General features: G+C 38.1%; 1 protein-coding gene across 4 annotated transcripts in view; it reads left to right on the top strand.

The window, feature by feature from the left end:
* The window catches only part of IL1R1 (interleukin 1 receptor type 1), a 94,097-nt gene extending 73,104 nt beyond the window's left edge, over positions 1 to 20,993 (top strand). For 3 of the 4 annotated variants that reach the window (XM_059942357.1, XM_059942359.1, XM_059942360.1), the window contains 8 exons: positions 94 to 283; positions 1,059 to 1,227; positions 3,166 to 3,231; positions 7,330 to 7,447; positions 8,176 to 8,327; positions 17,281 to 17,424; positions 18,154 to 18,321; positions 18,857 to 20,993. In XM_059942357.1, the coding sequence (XP_059798340.1) occupies positions 94 to 283; positions 1,059 to 1,227; positions 3,166 to 3,231; positions 7,330 to 7,447; positions 8,176 to 8,327; positions 17,281 to 17,424; positions 18,154 to 18,321; positions 18,857 to 19,275 (1,426 nt within the window). In that variant the 3' untranslated portion in view covers positions 19,276 to 20,993. The remainder of the gene's footprint in view (positions 1 to 93; positions 284 to 1,058; positions 1,228 to 3,165; positions 3,232 to 7,329; positions 7,448 to 8,175; positions 8,328 to 17,280; positions 17,425 to 18,153; positions 18,322 to 18,856) is intronic. The other variant, XM_059942361.1, reaches the window with a different exon arrangement.
* Positions 20,994 to 22,677: the final 1,684 nt, after the last annotated feature.

Raw genomic sequence — 22,677 nt, 5'->3', positions numbered from 1 at the left:
AAGGAATTAATATGTTACAAACATGTGTTGTATGTACCTGCAATAGTTAAGGACCGAAAAATATTTTAATAAACCTATTTTGATTTATTTTAGCAATTCAACTTACTGCCTCAAAACTAAAATAGCTGCAGAGTTTGTACAGCATGAGCCTAACTTGTGTTACAATTCACAAGCCGTATTTACACAGAGACTACTGATTCCAGGAGATGGACAACTTGTATGTCCTTATTTGGATTTTTTCAAAGATGAAAACAATGAGTTACCCCAAATACAGTGGTATAAGGTAATTTTATATTACATATGGCATTCTACTCACCTAGCAAATAAAATAGTTTTTCTATCACAGACAATAGGATGAATCTGCAAAGCACTTTTTCATTTGGCATATTATTTTGCTTTTGAGTGGTGAAATTTAATAGGATGTTTTCAAAAGGTTTGAAGACTGTACACATTTAATTTGCAGCTTAACTAAAAATATGTCATTTTTGTTTAATAAGGTAGAGTTGAGAAAAGTCTCGTAGGCATAAAAGATGTTTAAAGATAAGGATGATTATAAATTTAGGGTTTTTAAGAAATAACTATTTGTTACAAAGTATATTATTTTGTGTTTTATTACAAACATTAAGTGGTCCTTGGAGTACCTAGTGGTTTCTCTAACTGTCTGAAAGGCGATTGGCCAGCACTCCATGGAATACATCATATTCTGGTATCTTTGATCTACCCGGCTTCTTGAAGCTTACATGGACAATCATCTTGTAGAGGTTAAAAAATACAAAATAAATAATATCAGTGAAGAATGGAAGAATAGCATTACTAAGCAACTATAGTGTTAGCATTCTTTCCTCAAATGTGTTTCTCTTGCAAAGTAAGTTTGTCTTCACTTGTCTTCAAAGTGCAAGCCTCATAGGCATAAAAATGTAAGTCCTGGGAATGTAATTATGACTTTGCAAAAAAATGCAATATTAAAACTTGTATGCAGGGAACCTTTCTATTCCTATACGTACGAATATAAATATGAATAATTGGTTTTCAATACTTCTTCCTCTCCCTCTGTCTAGGATTGCAAACCTCTACTTCTTGACAATATAAACTTTGTTGGAATAGCAAATAAACTCATCGTCACGAATGTGACTACGGCGCATAATGGGCACTATACGTGTCATGCATCCTACGCACACTTGGGAAAGCAGTATCGTGTCAGCCGGGTGATAGAACTCATTACTCTAGGTGAGTCAGAGCTCCAATCCTAGGATTTTAAATCCAGGAAGGCCCAGAGACCATAAGTCTAATATCACCTTCATTGTCTATGGAGGGACTAAATCCAAGAGAAGCTTGATGACTTGCCAGAGGTCACCTGGCTTTAGTTAAGGTTTTGTTGTTACGTGCTATGTATGTGTTTCTCATTCCTACTTCAGAGGCAGTGCTGATCAAACAGACAAGGATGAGCTATGTGTTCCAGCTGAACTAGGAGGCACGTTCTTTGGCCTGGCTAGAGCTGCTTCTCTAGAGGGTTCTCTGGAGAAGCATTGGAGGAATGACAGTTCTGAGATCCCTCACTTGGGCAGTCTGAGTGTCTAGCAGTCATTGGCGTGATGGATGGATGCCAATGAACTTTGGAACAAGTTACAGTCTTGGTAGATCTCTGTTAGTCCAGTCACTTAACTTCTCTAAGGCTGTTTCCTCCTCTGTAAGAAAATTCAAGCTTCCAAGCTTCTTGCAAAAGTGAGAGATCAAGTGTGCTCAGCTTGTGGTCCTGTGCCTGGGGCCAAACAGATGAGAAATGAGTAGGTGCATGATGATTATTCTTGTTAGTTTTCCTGAGGCTTCTATTAACCATATTTCATATTAAAAACTACAACAAAATAAAACCAAGGCACTCCTACAAGTTACCCGGGGATGGGCAGAATGCTCAACCTTTCTGTAAATACCAGGGTTTTCTAAGCTTTCAGTAAGATAAGAATAGAGTTAGTTTAACCAGGACTTTGAAAGTCAAAGCAGTCTCTATCAGTAATTACTCTGGAACAACAGGCATAAACAGGGACTATCCCAGGTAAACCCAGATTATGATCACTTTTCAGAGAGCTATGTTTTCTCAATTCTACAATAATTCATTTTTTTTCCAAAGGTTAATTTTATTGTCTCAGAATCAATTCCTCCCCTACATCCTACAAGCATCAGTGACTCGTACATTTTCAGGAGTCCTTGAATCACAAGCATCCTGAGTTCCTGAGCAGCCCCTCTCTGGTCATTGTGTAGCTCTGATTTGTTTTTCTTGGGATACTGCAACCAGACCAGCAGACCAAATTTTAGGGAAAACAGGGCACTACAGAATTTCAAAAATAGGTCAAATGGGCTTTAAATACTTTCTGCCATCCTTTCTGATCCCTTACGTAGAAATAATATACTTAATCAGATGTGAGGTTGTATTTTGTTTTGTTTTCTTCTAAAGGTGGATTTATAAATATTTATTGGGCATCTACTATGTTTCAGGCACTGTTCTAGGTATACATTAGGGAACAAAGGAGACAGTATCCTGCCCTGATGGAGCTAACATTTTTTTTTTTTTTTTGACTGTGGCAGAATGAATACTGGGCATTCAAATTCATAGTTTCTCAGGCTTGGCCCCAGATCAACTCTTGAAGCCAATCATCTTGTAAATAAAAGTCAGATTAATTTCTGGAGCTCCTTAGTATTTTTCTGCTTATTTTAATGAATTATGCCAAAATGTTTGGCGTTCTTCAATAATTGTGGCTTTCACTCTTGGGTCATTGTGAAAATTACTAATACAAGCAGATCTAGCAATAGATGGCCTTCTGGTTAATTAATAATGCTCCATCCAGGGAAGTCCCTTTCCACAACGACTCGTTTTTCCTGAGTTGCATGAAGAGGGGCACTTGTCTGGAGACCCAGGGCCGGGTGATGTGTGTTTTTTTTTGCAGCACCAAACTCTGGGTTCAGAAGGGCCAACTCTGTGAGTTTTGCTGTGGTCTCTGTGTCAGCCTCCTACCTTCACCTCTGGCCTTCTGTCTCCTGCTATATATGCTTTGGCCAGTAGAGGGAATATCAGGCAGATGCCTTGTAGTATATTGTTGGTATATTTTGCCAAGTGTGGTCATCACTTGAGATTCTGGTCTATAAGAGACCTTATGGATGTTTTTCTTTCAGTGAAATCCAGGAACAAGAGACCTGAGATCGTGAGTCCAGCTAATGAGACGATAGAAGTGGTCTTGGGTAAGTGGGCTACAATCAGGATATGCTGAAATCAGTATTTTTTGAACTTGAGATTAAGATAAACTGTACCTTTACTGCACACAACCTAAGCTGTTTAGTGGATATATCTAAAGTTAGAGGGAAAGTGGCACAGATTATGTCTTAAATGTTTTTCTTTGGATTTCTTGCCTCTTATGGCAAACATCTAGCCATGTGTGATTGGCCTACCCTTACTTTCCTATGGACACTTATTACTCGTGAAGGCATCAGCCGAAGACCAAGTTCAGGGACTTCCCTGGCAGTCCAGTGGTTAAGACTTCGCCTTCTAATGCAGGGGGTGCGGGTTCGATCCCGGGTTGGGGAACTAAGATCCTACATGCCTCGCAGCCAGAAAACCAAAACATAAAACAGAAGCAACTTCAACAGACTTTAAAAGTGGTCCACATCAAAAAAAATCTTAAAAAAAAAAAGAAAAACAAAGACAGACCAAGTTCAATAGGCCTAGGAATAAGAAATGTAATTTATTTGGTGCAGGATGGATTTCTTATGATCAGAGTTAAGCTTTTAGGTAGAAGAGTAGGACTACAGGCCAAAAAGACAGTTATTCTAGAAAATTATTTTTCCAAGTTAGTGATAATGTTCATTTCAAGAATAAAGATGTAACATGATAAGCATTCAGATCTAAGCTATGCAATACGATAGCCACGAGGCATGTGTGGCTACCTACATGTAAATTTAAATTAATTTATTTAGTTTAATTAAAAGTTAGTCCCTGAGTCAAGGGCTGAAGAGCGACATGTGATTAGTGACTACGTATGAGACAGCACAACCATAGAACATTTTTGCCAACGCTGAAAGTTCTGTTGGAAACCACTGGTCCAAACATAAAAACAGATTTTTTGTATCAGAGGATCAAAAATCAGGCTGGCATATAGAATTCTGTAATAGTAACTGCGTGAAGACAAAGAACAATTGTACAGAGATTAGAAGGTCAAATTTGTGACCTCTGAATTCTGTACTTGGCCAAGTTGTTCTTCATGGTGGAAAGTAATATAAAGACATTCATAGATGTAAACAAAGATGTGAAAACTTTAAATATTGTCCCATAGAATCCAGAGCAGTGTTTCAACCCTTTTTTCCCCCATTATTGCTCCCCTGTAGCACCTAACAAGCCATTTGTTCCCTAATCCTCTTTACTTTCTCAGATATTTAATACCCAGATATGCACTATGGCACTTTGAAAGGCCACAAACCATTGCAATAGCTAAGCTTTTCTTGCTGTCCTCGCCAAGAAACACATATTGCCCTGTTGAGAAGGCATGCTGGAGGAATGTATACTTCAGAGCTCTAAAGCCTAGATTTGATCTACAGATCTAAAAATAAGTTTACATTAGGAAACAATAATTTTAATATATCACATTGATCAGAGGCCTGATCACCGTGGCATATGTTTATCCTATAATCAGGCATTTATTTGATAAGATTTCATATTAATTACCAGTAAAATGACTTAGAAAAATAGGAATTGAGGGATACTTTCTGCACTTAATAACATCAATTCAAACCAATCGTCACCAACATTTTTAATGGTGAAACACTATATAGTGTTAAACCTTCTACAGGTCTAGGCCTTCTCATTGAAGTCAAGAACAAGACAAAGGTGCCCATATAACCAGTTTACTTAACATGTTCCAGAAGTGCCCACTAATGCAAAGATAAAAGAACCAAGGCATGCTGACTGTAGGGGAGAAAAGAACTGTAATATTTTCAGATCATGTAATTATGTACTTACAAATATTGTATTGGCCAGATATAAAATTAATATTCTAAAATATTAGACTTATTTAGCAAAAACCAAGAAAACAATGGGAAAAGAGATCCTATTTGCAACAGTAAATGCCATAGAGATGTCTATAAGATAGCTTAGCAAAACCTTTAAAAATTACATTGGATTTATAAGGAAGAAAAAACCAACCAAACAAAAACTCCACAAACTCTGACCTATAAGTCTCAAAAAACTGGGAGATTTAAAGCATACATTCTTAAAGGGATGGGGGGATGTTGTCTGCAATGGGGAGAAAACTGGTTCTTAGGAGGTGAAAAAATCTAAATCAATAGATATAGTGTATATCTGTGGTATTAAAAATTCATGGAGAGTTAGGCAACTGGGATTAAAAAAATACAAAAAAGCTCCAAAGGGAGCAATAATAAAAACAATCTCGAGAAACACAAATTTAAGAAAAACTGTAATAAGGATGTGTGTTTTTCCTATATGAAAAACTGGAAATTGTAAAGGTATGGACTTTCAACAGTAAGTTACAGATTTAATGGAATTCCAATAAAAATATGAATGGGCTTAAAAATTGGCAAGTGATACTGAAATTCACCTGGGAGAATAAAATGCTGAGATTACTAAAATAATACAGGGAAGAAAAGCTAAATGATATGAATATTTACCCTAAAACTGCAATAATTAAGAGTGTGGTACCCCTGGCGTCAGTATACACATTCAGATCAACCTAGAAAGTCCCAAATAATTATTTTATAATTCTTACATTACATAACAGATTAGTGAGGAAGAGATTTATTATTCAATAAGAGATTCTGGAATTATCAGTCAACTATTTGGATAAAAACATTAGGTTAAAGCTTTCTCTCATACCATACCCAAGTTATATTCTAGACAGATTAAAGAACTAAAACAGTCAAAACAACACAACAATGCAAACATCATATATACCTGAAAGAAAAAAGTACATGGAATATTTTCCTGATTTGATGGTAGAGAGAGCTTTTCAACAAAAAAAAAAATAGTGAAAACAGATAGTATAAAACAATTGTAAATTTGGCCAAATAATAAAAATATATACACTAAAGAATTTCCATAAACAATAAAAAAATGAAAACAAACTCTGAAAGATATTTGCAGTAGTTTTCATGTATGATAAAGAGTTACTATCCTTGATAAATAACGAGCTTCCATGCATCGTAAGGTTAATAATATGAGAATGCAGTTTAGTAATGGCCATTAGGAACAACAAGCAATTCTTTTTTAATTTATTTGTTCTATTTGTTTATTTTTGGCTGTGCTGGGTCTCCGTTGCTTCGCATGGGCTTTTCTCTAGTTGCAGAGAGCAGGGGCTACTCTTCCTTGCAGTGCACAGGCTTCTCACTGCGTTGGCTTCTCTTGTTGCGGAGCACCAGCTCTAGGCACGTGGGCTTCAGTACTTGTGGCTTGCAGGCTCTAGAGCGTAGGCTCAGTAGTTGTGGCGCACAGGCTTAGTTGCTCCGCAGCATGTGGGATCTTCCCGGACCAGGGCTCGAACCCACATCCCCTGCATTGGCAGGCGGATTCTTAACTACTGTGCCACCAGGGAAGCCCATAACAAGCAATTCTTAAAAGAAAGGCAAATGAATACTAAAGCTTATGAAAAACATGTTAATTCACCATGAGCTCAAGAAATGCAGATGAAAATTTAAATAGAATTTTTTTCTTCTCTCAGTTGGCAATGACTAACCAAAAACACTTGGTATCTGGGGCTTTTTGGGATAAATGACTCTTGCATACACTACTGGACAGAGTGCAGACTGGTATAGTCTCCCTTGGGACAGGGCGTTTGGCTTTTAAAAATACGTATCTCTTTTAACTCAATTTTTCCAGATTTTTATTCAGAGTAATACTTCAGGATATGTACAATGTTGATGTACAGGAACATTCATTGGAATGTTAATCACAATAATGGAAAATTAGAAACAAATTATGTTTAGCAATAGGAAAGGAATTCATCATAGTATGTCAGTATGATGGAATAGTAAACTGCCATGAAATAGCCTATTTTGGAAGGCTAATCACATGAGCCGAAATTCTCAATGTACAATTATTACAAATAGTAGACAATGACACCCCATTTTAAAAATTGCATACGTGCACAGACAGGTAAGGAATGAGATACGTAAAGTTACTAATAGTGCTTATCTCTCGGTGGTGGATATAAGGGCAATTTCTTCTTCTTTTTGTTTTCCTATAATTTAAAATTTTTGTTCAACAGTCATTTATTAATCTAGATAGATCAGGTAGAAGTCCATTAATGTTATGATTAAAAATACATTCTTTTGCAGGATCCTGGCTCCAGTTGATCTGCAATGTTACCGGCCAGTTGAGTAACTTTGTCTACTGGAGGTGGAATGGGTCAGCAATTAAGGAATATGAACCTATGATGATGGAAGAGTTTACATAGTAAGTATGCTAAGAGCCAGACATGCCATAGAGACATTTTGGTATTAAATTCCATGTCATATGTTATATAACCATTATGGTTGAATCTAGTGGCAGTGATCAAGTTGGTCATTGATTGGTCCTTAACCCTTTGCTGCCCATATTGAGTTTTGCTAAGCTCAGCAGGATTCATAAGATCTTGTCCAATGAAGGTGACAATACATGTCATCATGGTACAAATTCCAGACCACTTGGAAGGCTTTCTCTTAAATTCAGTTAAAAATGTTGCAGCATTCCCATGAAGCAATTGTCCTGAATTATCCTTCATGTCATTCCATTTTTAAAGTAGTTTAGAAAAGACTCATTAATTGTGGCCGAAAACCAGGCACTCCCCTGCTCAGGTCTCTGATGGCGCCCTATTACTTCTTAGCATGACTTGCAAACCCTTTCCCATCTGTCCCAATCTACTCTTGTTTCATATATTCTTTGTGCCCCATGGAGACCAGAATGCCTATGTCCCCATTTTCCTTCTTGGAAGCTGGTAATTTTAATTTTATTTCTCTGTGCTACTGAGTCTTTTACTAACAGTGGTCTTAGGGCTATGAAATATCAGATCAGTCTTGCAAACAGCCTGATTCTTATACCTGTGCTTAGGGCTGGTGATTATTTCTGCTGTAACGATAAACCAGGGATGCTTATCGTATCTATAATTGATGCCATTTATACAATTTTATTACTCTTTTGAACAGCGTGCAGAATCCTTTAAACAAAAGAAGGAGTACAGTCATCGCACGGCTTAATATTACAGCAGTGGAAAGTAAATTTTTTCTACATCCATTTATCTGTTTAGCCAAGAATACAGAAGGAAGGAGTACAGCATATATCCAATTAATACATCCAGGTAAACAACACAGCTGTTTATTTGAAGTGCAATTTTGTTTTCCTGTAGTAAGATTTCATGACCTTGAGGTTTACAATGCTATTTTCTCTGCCCAGAATGCTCTTAGATTCCTCTTAACCTGGGGACTGCCGTTCCTTTTTTACTTCTCAGCTGAACTATATCTTCTTCTAGGAGGTTTTTCTGTCCTGCTGCCTACTCTTAACCCATCTCTCTGCCCAAACAGATGAGGTGTTAGGGCCTCTGCTATGCATGTCCATATCTATCTTAGTTTTCTTTACTTGAATATAAATTCTGTGATGTTGCAGATAATTACTAATCATTCTATTTCCAGAGCTAATAGCAACTTAAGTCTTGTCATCCTCAGTACCTAATGAATATTTTTAGGTAAACTACTACATGATGAATGCACAGGGGAAGCCTAAATATCCACTTTCCAGACAGGATGTTAGAAGTTACTGGTTTTCATGAATTCTGTAATCAAACACAATATTGGCAGTATTTGTTTTCCTGCTCACTGATTGATTTTTCTGCCTCATTTATTCTGCCATTGATCCCTTCTAGTGTAGTTTTCATTTAAGTTATGGTATTCTTCAACTCTGGTTGCCTCTATATTTTCAAACTTTGTGTTAAAAACTTCTTATAGCTTTTTCCTCTGTGCATCCATTCTTTTCCCAAGTTCTTGGATCATCTTTACGATCATTATATTGAACTCTTTCTTGGGTAGATTGCCTATCTCCACTTCATTTAGTTGTTTTTCTGGGGTTTTATCTTGTTCCTTCGTCTGGAATGTATTCCTTTGCTGTCTCATTTTGTTAACTTTCTATTTGTATTTTTATGTATATGGAAGATTAGTTACGTTTCTTGGTCTTGGAGAAGTGGCCCTCTGTAGGGGATGTCCGATGTCAGTACACTCCCCTCTTGCTACCCAATGGCCTGGGACCAGCTGGTCCCAGGGTAGCTTCTGACCTGTTTGTGTACTCAGTTCCACAGGCTGTGGGATGATAGTTTTCTTGCTTCTGGTGGGTGAGGCTGGTTTAGGGGCTCATGCAGGCTTCCTGGTAGGAGGGGCCAGTGCCTGACCACTGGTGGGTGCCACTGGGGCTTGGCCCTCTGGGGGGCAGGGCCGTGTCAAGGGGAACATCTAGAGCTGGCTGTGGGCTCAGGAAGTCTTTAGGCAGCCTGTCTGATGATGGGTGGGGCTGTGTTCCTGCCCTGGGTGGTCTTTTGGCCTGATGCATCCCAGCACTGGAGCCTACAGGCTGTTGCAAGAGGCCAGGTCTTGGTGCCAAAGACCCAAGCAGGATATCTGCCTCTATCAAGAGTTCACGTAGATGAACACTCCCAGATATGTCTGCCACCGGCTTTTATGATCCCAGAGAGAGCCACAGTTGCTGCCTGCCCAGCAGACCCTCCAAACCAGCAGGTAATGACTCCTATGTAGTCACTGCTTTTGCCCTGGGTTTTGGTGTGCACAAGACCTTGTGTGCCCTCCAAGAGTGGAATCTCTTTCCCCCAGTCCTGTGGAGCTCCTGCAGTGAAGCCCCATGGGCCTTCAAAGCCAAATGATCTGAGGGCTCTTCCTCCTGATGCCAGACTCCTAGGTGAGGGAGCCTGATGTAGGGCTCAGAGCTCTCATGCCTGTGGGAGAACTTCTGCAATATAATTATTTTCCAGTTTGTGGGTTGCCCACCTGGGTGGTATGGGATTTGATTATATTGCGAGTGTGCCCCTCATACCATCTCATCATGATTTCTTCTTTAACTCCTTGGATGTAGAATGTCGTTTTTGGTACGTTCCAGTCTTTTATCGATGGTGGTTCAGCAGTTAGTTGTGATTTTGGTGTGCTCGTGAGAGGAGGTGAACTCAAGGTCCTTCTACTCTGCCATCTTGTGTTTCTTATTCTTAAAAGGCTTCAGTGATTCCTCATGGCCTACTGGATATTTCAAGCCTCTTACAGACTCTTTCAAGTGTTACTCAGCTTCCTCTCCCTCCTCATTTCACTGATACTCTGCAGCATTTGCCAACTCTCCTTAAAATTCTACTCTTTTCTTCTTGTACTTTCTCTTACTTCATTGTACCCTTATTTCCTTTGCTGCCTCCTTTTCTTTTTCATTGCACTAAAATTATTTTCCTCAAAATTTCACCATTAGTATTCCTTGTTTGGTCTTGAGGCCACTTATTTTCAGAATCATATAGGTTGCTTTTAAAAGTTCAGACCCATCGACCTACCATGGGGCTGCAAAATTAGATTAGGAAGACACAGTGGTGGAAGCCACTGCTACAGAACAGAAAAAAGAATGAAAAATATGAGGACAGTTTACAAGACCTTGGGGACAATGTCAAATGCACCAATATTTGCATTATAGGGGTCCCAGAAGGAGAAGAGAGAGAGAAAGGACCTGAGAAAATAATTGAAGAGATAATAGCTGAAATTTTCCCTAACATGGGAAAGGAAACAGTCACCCAATTCCAGGAAGCACAGAGAGTCCCATACAGGATTAAACCAAGGAGGAACATGCCAAGACACGTAGTAATCAAACTGACAAAAATTAATGATAAAGAGAAAATATTAAAAGCAACAAGGGAAAAGCAGAAAATAACATACAAGGGAAACCACATAAGCTTATCAGTTGGTTTTTCAGCAGAAATTCTGTAGGCCAGAAGGGAGTGGCACTGTACATTTACAATGATGTAATGGAAAAACCTACAACCAAGAATAATCTACACAGCAAGGTTATTCTTCAGATTTGATGGAGAAATCAAAAGCTTGACGGATAAGCAAAAGCTAAAAGAATTCAGTACCACCAAGCCAGCTTTACAAAACATGCTAAAGGAACTTCTATAAGCAGAAAAGGAAAGGCCACAACTAGAAACAAGAAAATTATGTAACAGGAAAGCTCACCAGTAAAGGAAAGCATACAGTAAAGGCAGGAAATCATAGACACACAAATATATGAAAACCAGTAATCATGAGGAGAGTACAAATGCAGGATATTTAAAATGCATTTGAAATTAAGAGATCAGCAACTTAATACAATAATGTATATATATAGCCTGCTATACCAAGACCTCATGTTAACAACAAACCAAAAATCTACAATAGATATACACACAAAAAAGGAAACTAACACTATAGGTAGTCATCAAATCACAAGAGAAGAAGGAAAAAAAAAAGTCCTACCAAAACAAATCCAGAACAATTAACAAAATGGCAATAAGAACATACAGACTGGCTGAATGGATACAAAAACAAGACCCATATATATGTATATCGTCTACCAGAGACCCACTTCAGATCTAGAGATATATACAGACTGAAACTGAGGGGATGGAAAAAGATATACCATGCAAATGGAAATCAAAAGAAAGCTGGTGTAGCAATTCTCATATCAGACAAAATAGACTTTAAAATAAAGACTGTTACAAGAGACAAAGAAGGACACTACATAATGATCAAGGGATCAATCCAAGAAGAAGATTTAACAATTGTAAATATATATGCACCTAGCATATAAGGAGCACCTCAATATATAAGGAGAATGTTATCAGATATAAAAGGAGAAATTGACAGTAAGGCAATAATAGTGGGGGACTTTAACACCCCACTTAGATCAATGGACAGATCATCCAGACTGAGCATCAATCAGGAAACTCAGGCCTTAAATGGCACAGTAGACCAGATGGACTTAATTGATAATTATAAGAGCACTCCATCTGAAAGCAGGGAATACACATTCCTTTCAAGTGCACATGGAACATTCTCCAGGATAGATCACATGTTGGGCCACAAAGCAAGCCTTGGTAAATTTAAGAAAATGGAAATCATATCAAGCATTGCTTCCAACCACAACACTGTGAGATTAGAAATCAACTACAAGAAAAAAACTGCAAAAAAACACAAACATGTGGAGGCTATATAATGTGCTACTAAAGAACCAATGGATCACCTGAAGAAATCAAAGAGGAAATAAGAAAAAAAAACCCTAGAGACAAATGAAAAAAACATGTCCATCCAAAACCTCTGGGATGCAGCAAAGGCAGTTCTAAGAGGGAAGTTTATAGTGGTACAATCTTAGGAAACAAGAAAAATCTCAAATAACCTAATCTAATACCTAAAGTAACTAGAGGAAGAAGAACAAACAAAACCCAAAGTTAGTAGAAGGAAAGAAATCATAAAGATCAGAGTAGAAATAAAGAAAATTGATAAACCTTTAGCCAGACTCATCAAGAAAAAAGGGCGATGGCCCAAAGTAATAAAATTAGAAACAAAAAAGAAGTTACAAGTGACACTGCAGAAATACAGTGTCATAAGAGGATCATAAGAGACTACAACAACTAACTATATGCCAATAAAATGGACAACCTAAAAGAAATGGACAAATTCGTAGAAAGGTAGTCTCCCAAGACTGAAACAGGATGAAATAGAAAATATGAACAGACCAGTTACAAGTACTGAAATTGAATCTGTGATTTTAAAACTCCCAACAAACAAAAGTTCAGGACCAGATGGCTTCACAGGCAAATCCTACCAAATATTTAGAGAAGAGTTAATGCCTATCCTTCTGAAACTATTCCAAAGAATTGCAGAGGAAGGAACACTTCCAAACGCATTCTATGAGGCCCCCATCACCCTGATACCAAAACCAGACAAAGATGCCACAAAAAAAGAAAATTACAGGCCAATATCAGTGATGAATATAAATGCAAACATCCTCAAAAAATACTAGCAAACCAAATCCAACAATACATTAAAAGGATCATACACCATGATCAAATGGGATTTATCCCAGGGATGCAAGGGTTTTTCAGTATCCACCAATCAATGAGTGTGATGCACCAGATTAACAAATTGAAGAATAAAAACCATATGATCATCTCAATAGATGCAGAAGAAGCTATTGACAAAATTCAACACCCATTTATGATAAAAACTCTCCAGAAAGTGGGCATAGAGGGAACATAACATAATAAAAGTCATATATGACAAACCCACAGCTAACATTATAATCAACACTGACACCCATTTATGATAAAAACTCTCCAGAAAGTGGGCATAGAGGGAACATAACATAATAAAAGTCATATATGACAAACCCACAGCTAACATTATAATCAACACTGAAAAGCTGAAAGCATTTCCTCTAAGATTTCCTCAGGAACAGTACAAGGATGCCGGCTCTTGCCACTTTTATTCAACATAATTTTAGGATTCCTAGCCAGAGCAACCAGAGAAGAAAAAGAAATAAAAGGAAACCAAATTGGAAAAGAAGTAAAACTGTCACTGTTTGCAGATGACATGATACTATACATAGAAAATGCTAAAGATGCTACCAGAAAACTACTAGAGCTCATCAATGAATTTGGTAAAGTTGCAGGTTAGAAAATTAATACATAGAAATTTGTTGCATTTCTATACACTAACAATAGATCAGAAACAGAAATTAAGGAAACAATGCCATTTATCATCACATCAAAAAGAATAAAATACCTAGGAATAAACGTACCTAAGGAGGCAAAAGACCTGTACCCCGAAAACTATCAGACACTGATGAAAGAATTTGAAAATGACACAAACAGATGGAAAGATATACCATGTTCTTAGATTGGAAGAATCAATATTTTCAAACTGACCATACTACCCCAGGTAATCTACAGATTCAATGCAATCCCTATCAAACTACCAATGGCATTTTTCACAGAACTAGAACAAAAAAATTTTAAATCTCTATGGAAACACAAAAGAGCCTGAATAGCCAGAGCAATCTTGAGGAAGAAAAACAGCTGGAGGAATCAGGCTCTCTGGCTTCAGACTACACTGAAAAGCTACAATCATCAAAACAGTATGGTACTGTCACAAAAACAAATATAGATCAATGGAACAGGATAGAAAGCCCAGAAATAAACCCACACACCTGTGGTCAATTAAACAAAGGAAGCAATAATATACAGTGGAGAAAAGACAATCTCTTCAATAAGTGGTGCTGGGAAAACTGGACAGCTACATGTAAAAGAATGAAATTAGAACATTCTTTAGGGCTTCCCTGGTGGCGCAGTGGTTGAGAATCTGCCTGCCAATGCAGGGGACACAGGTTCGAGCCCTGGTCTGGGAAGATCCCACATGCTGCGGAGCAACTAGGCCCGTGAGCCACAATTACTGAGCCTGCGCATCTGGAGCCTGTGCTCCGCAACAAGAGAAGCCACGATAATGAGAGGCCCGCGCACCGCGATGAAGAGTGGCCCCCACTTGCCGCAACTAGAAAAAGCCCTCGCACAGAAACAAAGACCCAACACAGCCATAAATAAATAATTTTTTTAAAAAAGAACATTCTTTAACACCCTATACAAAAATAAACTCAAAATGGATTAAAAACCTAAATGTAAGACCAGATACTATAAAACTCCTAGAGGAAAATATAGGCAGAACATTCTTTGACATAAATCACAGCAATATTTTTTCCAATCCATCTTCTAGATAATGCCAATAAAAACAAAACCAAATGGGACCTAAGTAAACTTTAAAAGCTTTTGCACAGTAAATGAAACCATAAACAAAGTGAGAAGACGACCTATAGAATTGGAGGAATTATTTGCAAATGATGCATCCGACAAGGGATTAATCTCCAAAATACACAAATAGTCATACAACTCAATAATAATAACAAAAAAAAAACCCAAGCAAAAAATGTGCAGAAGCCTAAATAGACATTTTTCCAAAGAAGACATACAGATAGCCAACAGGCACATGAAAAAATGCTCAACATCACTAATTATTAGAGAAATGCAAATCAAAACTACAATGAGGTGTCACCTTATTATTGTCAAAATGGCCATCATCAAAACATCTACAAATAATAAATGCTGGAGAGGGAATGGAGAAAAGGAAACCCTCATATGCTGTTGGTGAGAATGTAAATTGGTACAGCCACTATAGAGAACAGTACGGCAGTTCCTTAGAAAACTAAAAATAGAGTTACCATATGATCCTGCAATCCCACTTCTGGGCATATATCCAGAGAAAACTATAATTCAAAAAGATACATGCACCCCAATGTTCCTAACAGCACTATTTAACAATGGAAGCAACCTAAATGTCTATCAACAGATGAATGGACAAAGAAGATGTGGTATATATTTGCGATAAAATGTTACTCTGCCATAAATAGAATAATTCCATTTGTAGCAACATGGATAGACCTAGAGATTATCATACTAAGTGAAGCAGACCAAACAGAGAAAGACAAATATATGATATTGCTTATATGTGGAATCTAAAAAAAAAAAAAACAAATAAACTTGTTTACAAAACAGAAATAGACTCACAAACATAGCAAACAAACTTATGGTTACCAAAGGGGAAGGGGAGGGGGGGGGATAAATTAGGAGTTTGGGATTAACATATACATACTAATATATATAAAATAGATAACCAACAAGAACATACTGTATAGCAAGGGAACTATACTCAATATTTTGAAATAACCTATAAGGGGAAAAAATCTGAAAAAGAATATATATATATGCACAATATATATACATATCTAACTAAATTATATATATTTTTTATTTGTATATATAACTAAATCACTTTGCTGTACACCTGAAACTAACATGACATAAATCAGCTATACTTCAATAAAAAAATCTTTAAGTGTTTGTGAAATATTTTAAGATAATTTGTAGTTGAATTAAAATACGGTATTTATGAATGTGTACATGGAAGAAAATCTAAAAGAACCTATGGACAAACTATTAGAATTAGTAAATGAATTTAGCATGATCACTAGTGTATATGTTTATATATAGTATTTCTATGTATTACTGCAAGTAGCAACAACAAATAGAAATTAAGTTTAAAAAATAACATTTACAGTAGCATCAAAAACCATCAAATATTCAGTACGTAGGAATAAATCCAGCAGCAGCTGTTCAAAATCTGTGATACAAACTAGAAATACATTATTGAGATAAATTAAAGACCTAATAGATGGAGGGATATACAATATCCATGGATTGAAAGACTGAAATACTCAGTATTATAAATATGTTAGCTCCCTTCAGATTAATCTATAGATTCAAAACAATTCCAATCAAAATCTCAGCAATATTTGTGCAGGTGTGGGTGTGCATTTGTGTGGGCATGTTGTTGTGGGCACGTTTATCCTAAAGGTCATATTGGAAATGTAAAGGGCCAAGAGTAGTCAAGGTGGTCTTGAATAAAAACAACAAATCGGGAAGATTTACACTTCAGATATCATGATCTTGTTCAAAGCGACAGTAATTAAGACTGTAAATGTGAACTATCAATTGGGCCAATCGGATATCTTGAGTTCCACTTCATAGCCAGTTCAACTGCAGATGGATCAATGACTGAAATTGGAAAAGCAAAATAACAGAGCTTTCTGGTTGCCTCCTTGGCCCCTGACATTTAGAAGGCTCCTTCTTTCTCTACTCTCCTCCCCCTTACCTCTCCACATGACTCCTCTGCAGTCATCAGATGAATAACTAGCATGTGAAGCTGGGAGGATGTGGAAGTGTGAAACACTGTCTGGCATCCCTAAACCCTTTTCTCCTTTCCCACTGTCTTCAGCTTTCTCCACCTGACTCTTCTACTTTTGTAGAACTTTTGTAGGCTTTTGAGTGACTCTGACTTTACTCATAGTCCTATGGAATGCTGTATCCTATGGTCTTTGGTATTTTTTCTATGTTATTACATACGACTTAGGTGAAAATTTAATACAGTGCACCTTAGTTTTATACAGTATCCATTCTCAATGACTTTGTACATTAGTATTCATTAATAAAAGATGATAATGAATGGGTTAATACTGTCTGGGATTTGGGATTACAGGCCAATCCCAAATATGGTTTCTCTGGGATGATAATATTTAATTAGCTATGCTCAATTTTTAAATTCTTTGGGTTCTAATATTTTTTCCCCTCTTTTCTGCTGTAGCCCCTGATTTCCAGACGCCCACAATTGGTGTATTTGTCATGTTAACATTGGTAATTACATGCTCTGTTTTCATCTATAAAGTCTTCAAGGTTGACATTGTGCTTTGGTACAGAGATTCTTTCTATGATTTTCTCCCAAAAAAAGGTACAATTTTGTATTCTATGCAGTATTTTCTTGTTGGGATAGTTAAGAGATGTAAAAGCTAACTAGGAGGGGTCTTATTTAAATTTTAAAATGAAATGTGGCATATACAAAATAACATAATTATACATAATTATAGTTTCTTAACCAAATAGACTGAATAGTATTATTTTCTAAGTTACTGCTCTGGTGTTCATAATGGTGGGATACACAGGCATTTAGAGCATCTGCTTATAAATCCAGTTATTCAGAAGCTGTGGCTGAGGACTTGCTCTGTGCTGGGTAGAACACAGATCACCCCATGATCTGCCATCAAATGGAAGAAATGATGTAATTTTCATGCATCAGGGAAGCACTCTCTCTTTTGTTTAAACCTCACAAAAAACTAACACTACACTAATATATAAAAGGAAGAATGGATAGAATTCAGGGCTTAGACATTTGGGGAAGATGAGAACAGTGAGATAAGGATAGTTCCATACTGAGGGGTAAAGAATGTTTGCATATGAGGGGACCATCGAATAATATAAGAAGAACTTTGTAGTAAAACAGAATAAATGTAAACTTGTAAGAGATGAACACTTTAAAAAGGCATTATACTTTTGGTGTTGTTGCTTCATACCATTGTACACAAAATTAATAATTCACTATGAAATGCATGTTTGCGATATTGACTTTACCAAATCTCGTTTTTTTTCTTTTGGTTCCAAATATATTGCATTTTCTCTTTAGCTTCAGATGGAAAGACGTATGATGCATACATACTATATCCAAAGACCCCTGGGGAAGGGTCCACCTCTAACTCAGATATTTTTGTGTTTAACGTCTTACCTGAGGTCTTGGAAAAACAGTGTGGATATAAGCTGTTCATCAGTGGCCGAGACGACTACGTTGGGGAAAGTATGTATGCAATGGAAAAAGTAATAGTCTTGTAAAACTAATTTAATTACTAAACTTGGGTTCCCTCTTTCTGGAAGACTGTGACCTGGGGTGTACATATTTGACAATTTTAAGAGCCTCTTAAGTGGTGCATGATGACGATTTTCATATTAAATGCAAAGTGTTTACTTTTCTTATATTCTGTTGGGGCAACAATTAACTAAGTTTTTTTCGTTTTGGAAAACTTAACTAGTTAGATCCAGTAGTTACTTCACAACTGATGGTAAAATAGGAGTGATACAGATCCAGTGGTTTAACAAGAAAGTTTATAAATTTCTACTTAAAGTACTCTGACCCCTGCATGAAATACTCACCTTTTGTGGGTCAGTTTTTGATCTATTCTATAAAATGAGAAACTCCTTCAATCTTAGGTAAGGCAAGAAAAAAGAGCATTAGGAGACATAGGCCATGGGGTGGGAAGAACCTTGAGGGGTTTTGGTTCTGGAGGGAATGATTGTAAGTTGAAAGTTTACTTGCTGTGCTTCGTGTTTTTCAGGCATTGTTGAGGTTGCTAATGAAACCATAAAGAAAAGCAGAAGACTGATCATCATTTTGGCCCGAGAAATATCAGGATTCTGCTGGCTGGGGAATTCATCTGAAGAGCAGATAGCCATGTACAACGCTCTCATTCAGGAAGGAATTAAAGTTGTCCTGCTGGAGCTAGAGAAAATCCCAGACTATGAGAAAATGCCAGAATCCATTAAATTCATTAAGCAGAAACAAGGGGCCATACGCTGGTCAGGGGACATTAGAGAAGGGTCGCAGTCTACGAACTCGAGGTTCTGGAAGAAGGTCAGGTACCACATGCCAGTCCAGCGGCAGCCGCCTTCAGCCAACCACAAGCTGCTGTCCCCGGCCACTCAGCTGGACTCTAAGGAGAAACGGCCACTGGAGGTCCACGTGCCCCTCGGGTAGCAGAGAAGCTTAGCCAAGAGTTCCTTGGTGACTCCTGTCTTCAGGCATTGCAGGCGGGGCTGGGCCTCACTGACTTGTACAGTCATACCACACACCTGTGTAGTCCCTTATCCCTGAGGTCACCTAGAATTGGATTGTTAAGGGAGCAGGATGTAGTGACAATTGCCCTGTGGCCAGGGCAACTCAGAGCAGAGGGCTTGGGAAGTCCTTTAACAAGACAGCAGATGCCCTGTCTGAATGTTTGAACTGCTGAGAAAAGGCACTGAGGCAGCGAACAAGAGGAATGAACATGCAGGAAATACCTTCTATAGACAGCTTTAGGAAGTCACCCACAGTCTGAGGGCAGGGCTGTGGCCCAGTCTGGGGACAGCAGGGTCACTGGTCCTCGAGCGGTTCTCTTGGACATTGCTGCAGGCACAGTGAGACCCGTACTTCCCAGGGAAATTAGACGCATTCTTGGAGAACTTTCCATTTGCCTTGCATTTCCCATACCCCTTGACAGCTGGCAGTCACTTTCCAAAGATGGAATTTCACTTCACAGACCTTTAAAACTGTCATTTCAATGAACAAAGGAATTCTCCAGTATTAGAAGGGTTTGCAATAACCTTAGCTTTCTGCAGGAGAGAGAGAATTTCAAGAGAAAGAGTTGCAAAGAATTGATCCACCTCTTAATGCCTTCCCCCTGGAATGACCATTCGGTTCTACCTTATTCTTCTGCATTTTACTTGACTCGTCCCTTCTTTGGAAGGACAACTTCCAAGTCACCTCCTCCTTATACTCTGTCATACACACACGGCCCCAGATGAACCAGCCTTCACGATGCTGCTCTGGTCTCATCCTGCCCTGACTAGAATACTTCCACCGGCTCTTCCTGGTTCAGGAGCTGAAGCCCACATTCTCCCACTAGCATCTCACCACCCCAACACAGCTGGACCCCTCTTGGTCCTGCTCTGCGAATCCCAAGTTGTGCACCTTCATACCTGCCCCCAGTGCCCCTCCATCTCTGCCTCTCCTTCCTGTCTCCTCTGACTGGAAATTCTCCTCACATTTTCTCCAGCTGACCAGAATTTTACTGAAACTCAAAATTTACTCCAAATCACTTCCTCCAAGAGATTTCCCCAAGAAACTGCCCTAAGGCACTTGGCTCTCTTTTTCTCAGTCTGATTGTACTTATTGTTGGCTGTCACTTTATGGGAAGTTTTTTCTGTCTCCAGCTAGGAGCCCTGCTCTCTGCAGGAGAGGTGTGGGTGTGTCTCTTTGTCGGAGGTGCCTTCAGAAGTAATTTGCACATATAACATAGATTTGTGTAGTGCTTTATTGTTTAAAAATGTCTGCAGATTATCTTATTTAATTTTTGAAAATCTCTTTTAAGGTTTCCTCTAACCTCTTCCTTTCAGGCCTTCCCCATTAATTAGATTTTACTGTATTATCTGATGGTAATTTTTTTGTTCTGGTCAGCCTAACTGTTTAAGTTTGCAAATGCAATGAAGTGTTTCATTTCCAGTCGTTAAAACTGGCTTAGCAGAATTTTTATTTTCCCCCTTCTGCCTCTATTTTATTTGCAATAAAAGAAAGGGTATTGAGCCATTTTTTCAATGATATTTTTGATAAATTATATTTGCACTGGTTAATGATGAAGGGTTATTTTTAAACTTGTTTGTATAATTCTGCAGCAGATACCAAATATTTTTATACAGTAAGATGCCAGATTCATGTACAGCACATATCATTGATCAATGGACTGTACTTATTTTCCAATAAAATTGTCAAAACCTGGTATTGACCGTTCTCCTTCTAATCTGTTTCTTTGCCGGCCCTCTCCTGAGTTTACCTGCACACTCCCAGGTCCCATAGAGAGTGAGGACACCTTCTGCCTGGGGAGGTCAGAGACCATTAGCTAACCAATGAGGGCTGATTCCCCTTTGTAGCCTCAGCTGTACTCCATCTGTTTGCTTGCTCCTAAAATGGATTAAAATGTGAGTCTTCTTATGAACCCTTTACCAGTCCAAAAACTGATAAGGGCAACCACTGTATAGACTTTTACATTTTCACAAGAAGGCCAAGACCCAGCTCTGCCCACCAGTGGGCAGACACTGGCCCCTCCCACCCAGAGGCATGAACAAGGCTCTAGACGAGCCTCACCCACCAGGGGGCAGACACCAGATGCAAGAAAACTACAGTCCTGCAGCCTGTGGATATGAGTCCCCAAGCACAGGTCAGAACCTACCCTGGGACCAGCTGGTCCCTGGCCCTTGGGTGAAGAAAGGGAGTGTACTGAAGGGACACACAGGACAATCCCTACAGAGGTCCACTTCTCCAAGTTTGAGAAACATAACTAACCTCCCACATACATAAAAATGCAAACAAATTTAGATGAAATGAGAAGGCAGAGAAATATGTTCCAGATGAAGGAACAAGATAAAACCCCAGAAGAACAACTAAGTGAAGTGGACATATGCAATGTACCCAAGAAATAGTTCAGAGTACTGATCATAAAGATGATCCAAGAACACGGGAAAAGAACAGACGCACAGAATGAGAAACTACAAGAAGTTTTTAACAAAGAGTTAGAATGTATAGAGACAACCAGAGCTGAAGAATACAAAAACTGAAATGCACTAGAAGAAATCTATAGCAGAATAAATGAGGCAGAAAAACAGTAAGTGAGCTGGAAGACAGGTGGAAATCACTGCCACAGAACAGAAAAAAGAATGAAAAGAAATGAGGACAGTCTAAGAGACTTCTGGAACGAGGTCAAATGCATCAACATTTGCATTATAGGGGTCCCAGAAGAAGAGAGAGAGAAAGGGCCTGAGAAAATATTTGAAGAGATAATAGCTAAAAACCTTCCTAACCTGGGAAAGGAAACAGTCATCCAAGCCCAGGAAGCACAGAGTCCCATACAGGATTAACCAAAGGAGGAACACTCCAAGACACATAGTAATCAATTTAACAAAAATTGAAGATAAAGGGAAAATATTAACAGCAACAAAGAAAAAGCAACAAACATATAAAGAAATCCCCATAGGGTTTCAGCTAATTTTTCAGCAGAAATTCTATGCCAGAAAGGAACAGCATGATATACTGAAAGTGATGGAAGGGAAAAAACTACAACAAAAATACTCTACCCAGCAAGGTTCTCATTCAGATTTGACAGAGAAATCAAAAGATTTACAAACAAGCAAAAGCTAAAAGAATTTAGCATCACCAACGCAGCTTTACAACAAAATGCTAAAGGAACTTTCGTAAGCAGAAAAGGCCACAAGTAGAAACAAGACAATTAACGAAATGGGAAAGTTGCCTGGTAAAGGCAAACATACAGTAAAGGTAGGGAATCATTCACACACAAATATGATATGAAAAACAGTAACTGTGACAGCAGGAGAGTACAAATGCTGGATA

Source organism: Balaenoptera ricei, chromosome 13 (assembly GCF_028023285.1).
Source record: "Balaenoptera ricei isolate mBalRic1 chromosome 13, mBalRic1.hap2, whole genome shotgun sequence".
In the NCBI taxonomy this organism is placed as follows: Eukaryota; Metazoa; Chordata; class Mammalia; order Artiodactyla; family Balaenopteridae; genus Balaenoptera; species Balaenoptera ricei.
Note: the sequence above shows the minus strand (reverse complement) of the source record. Positions and strands in the feature narration are given on the sequence as shown.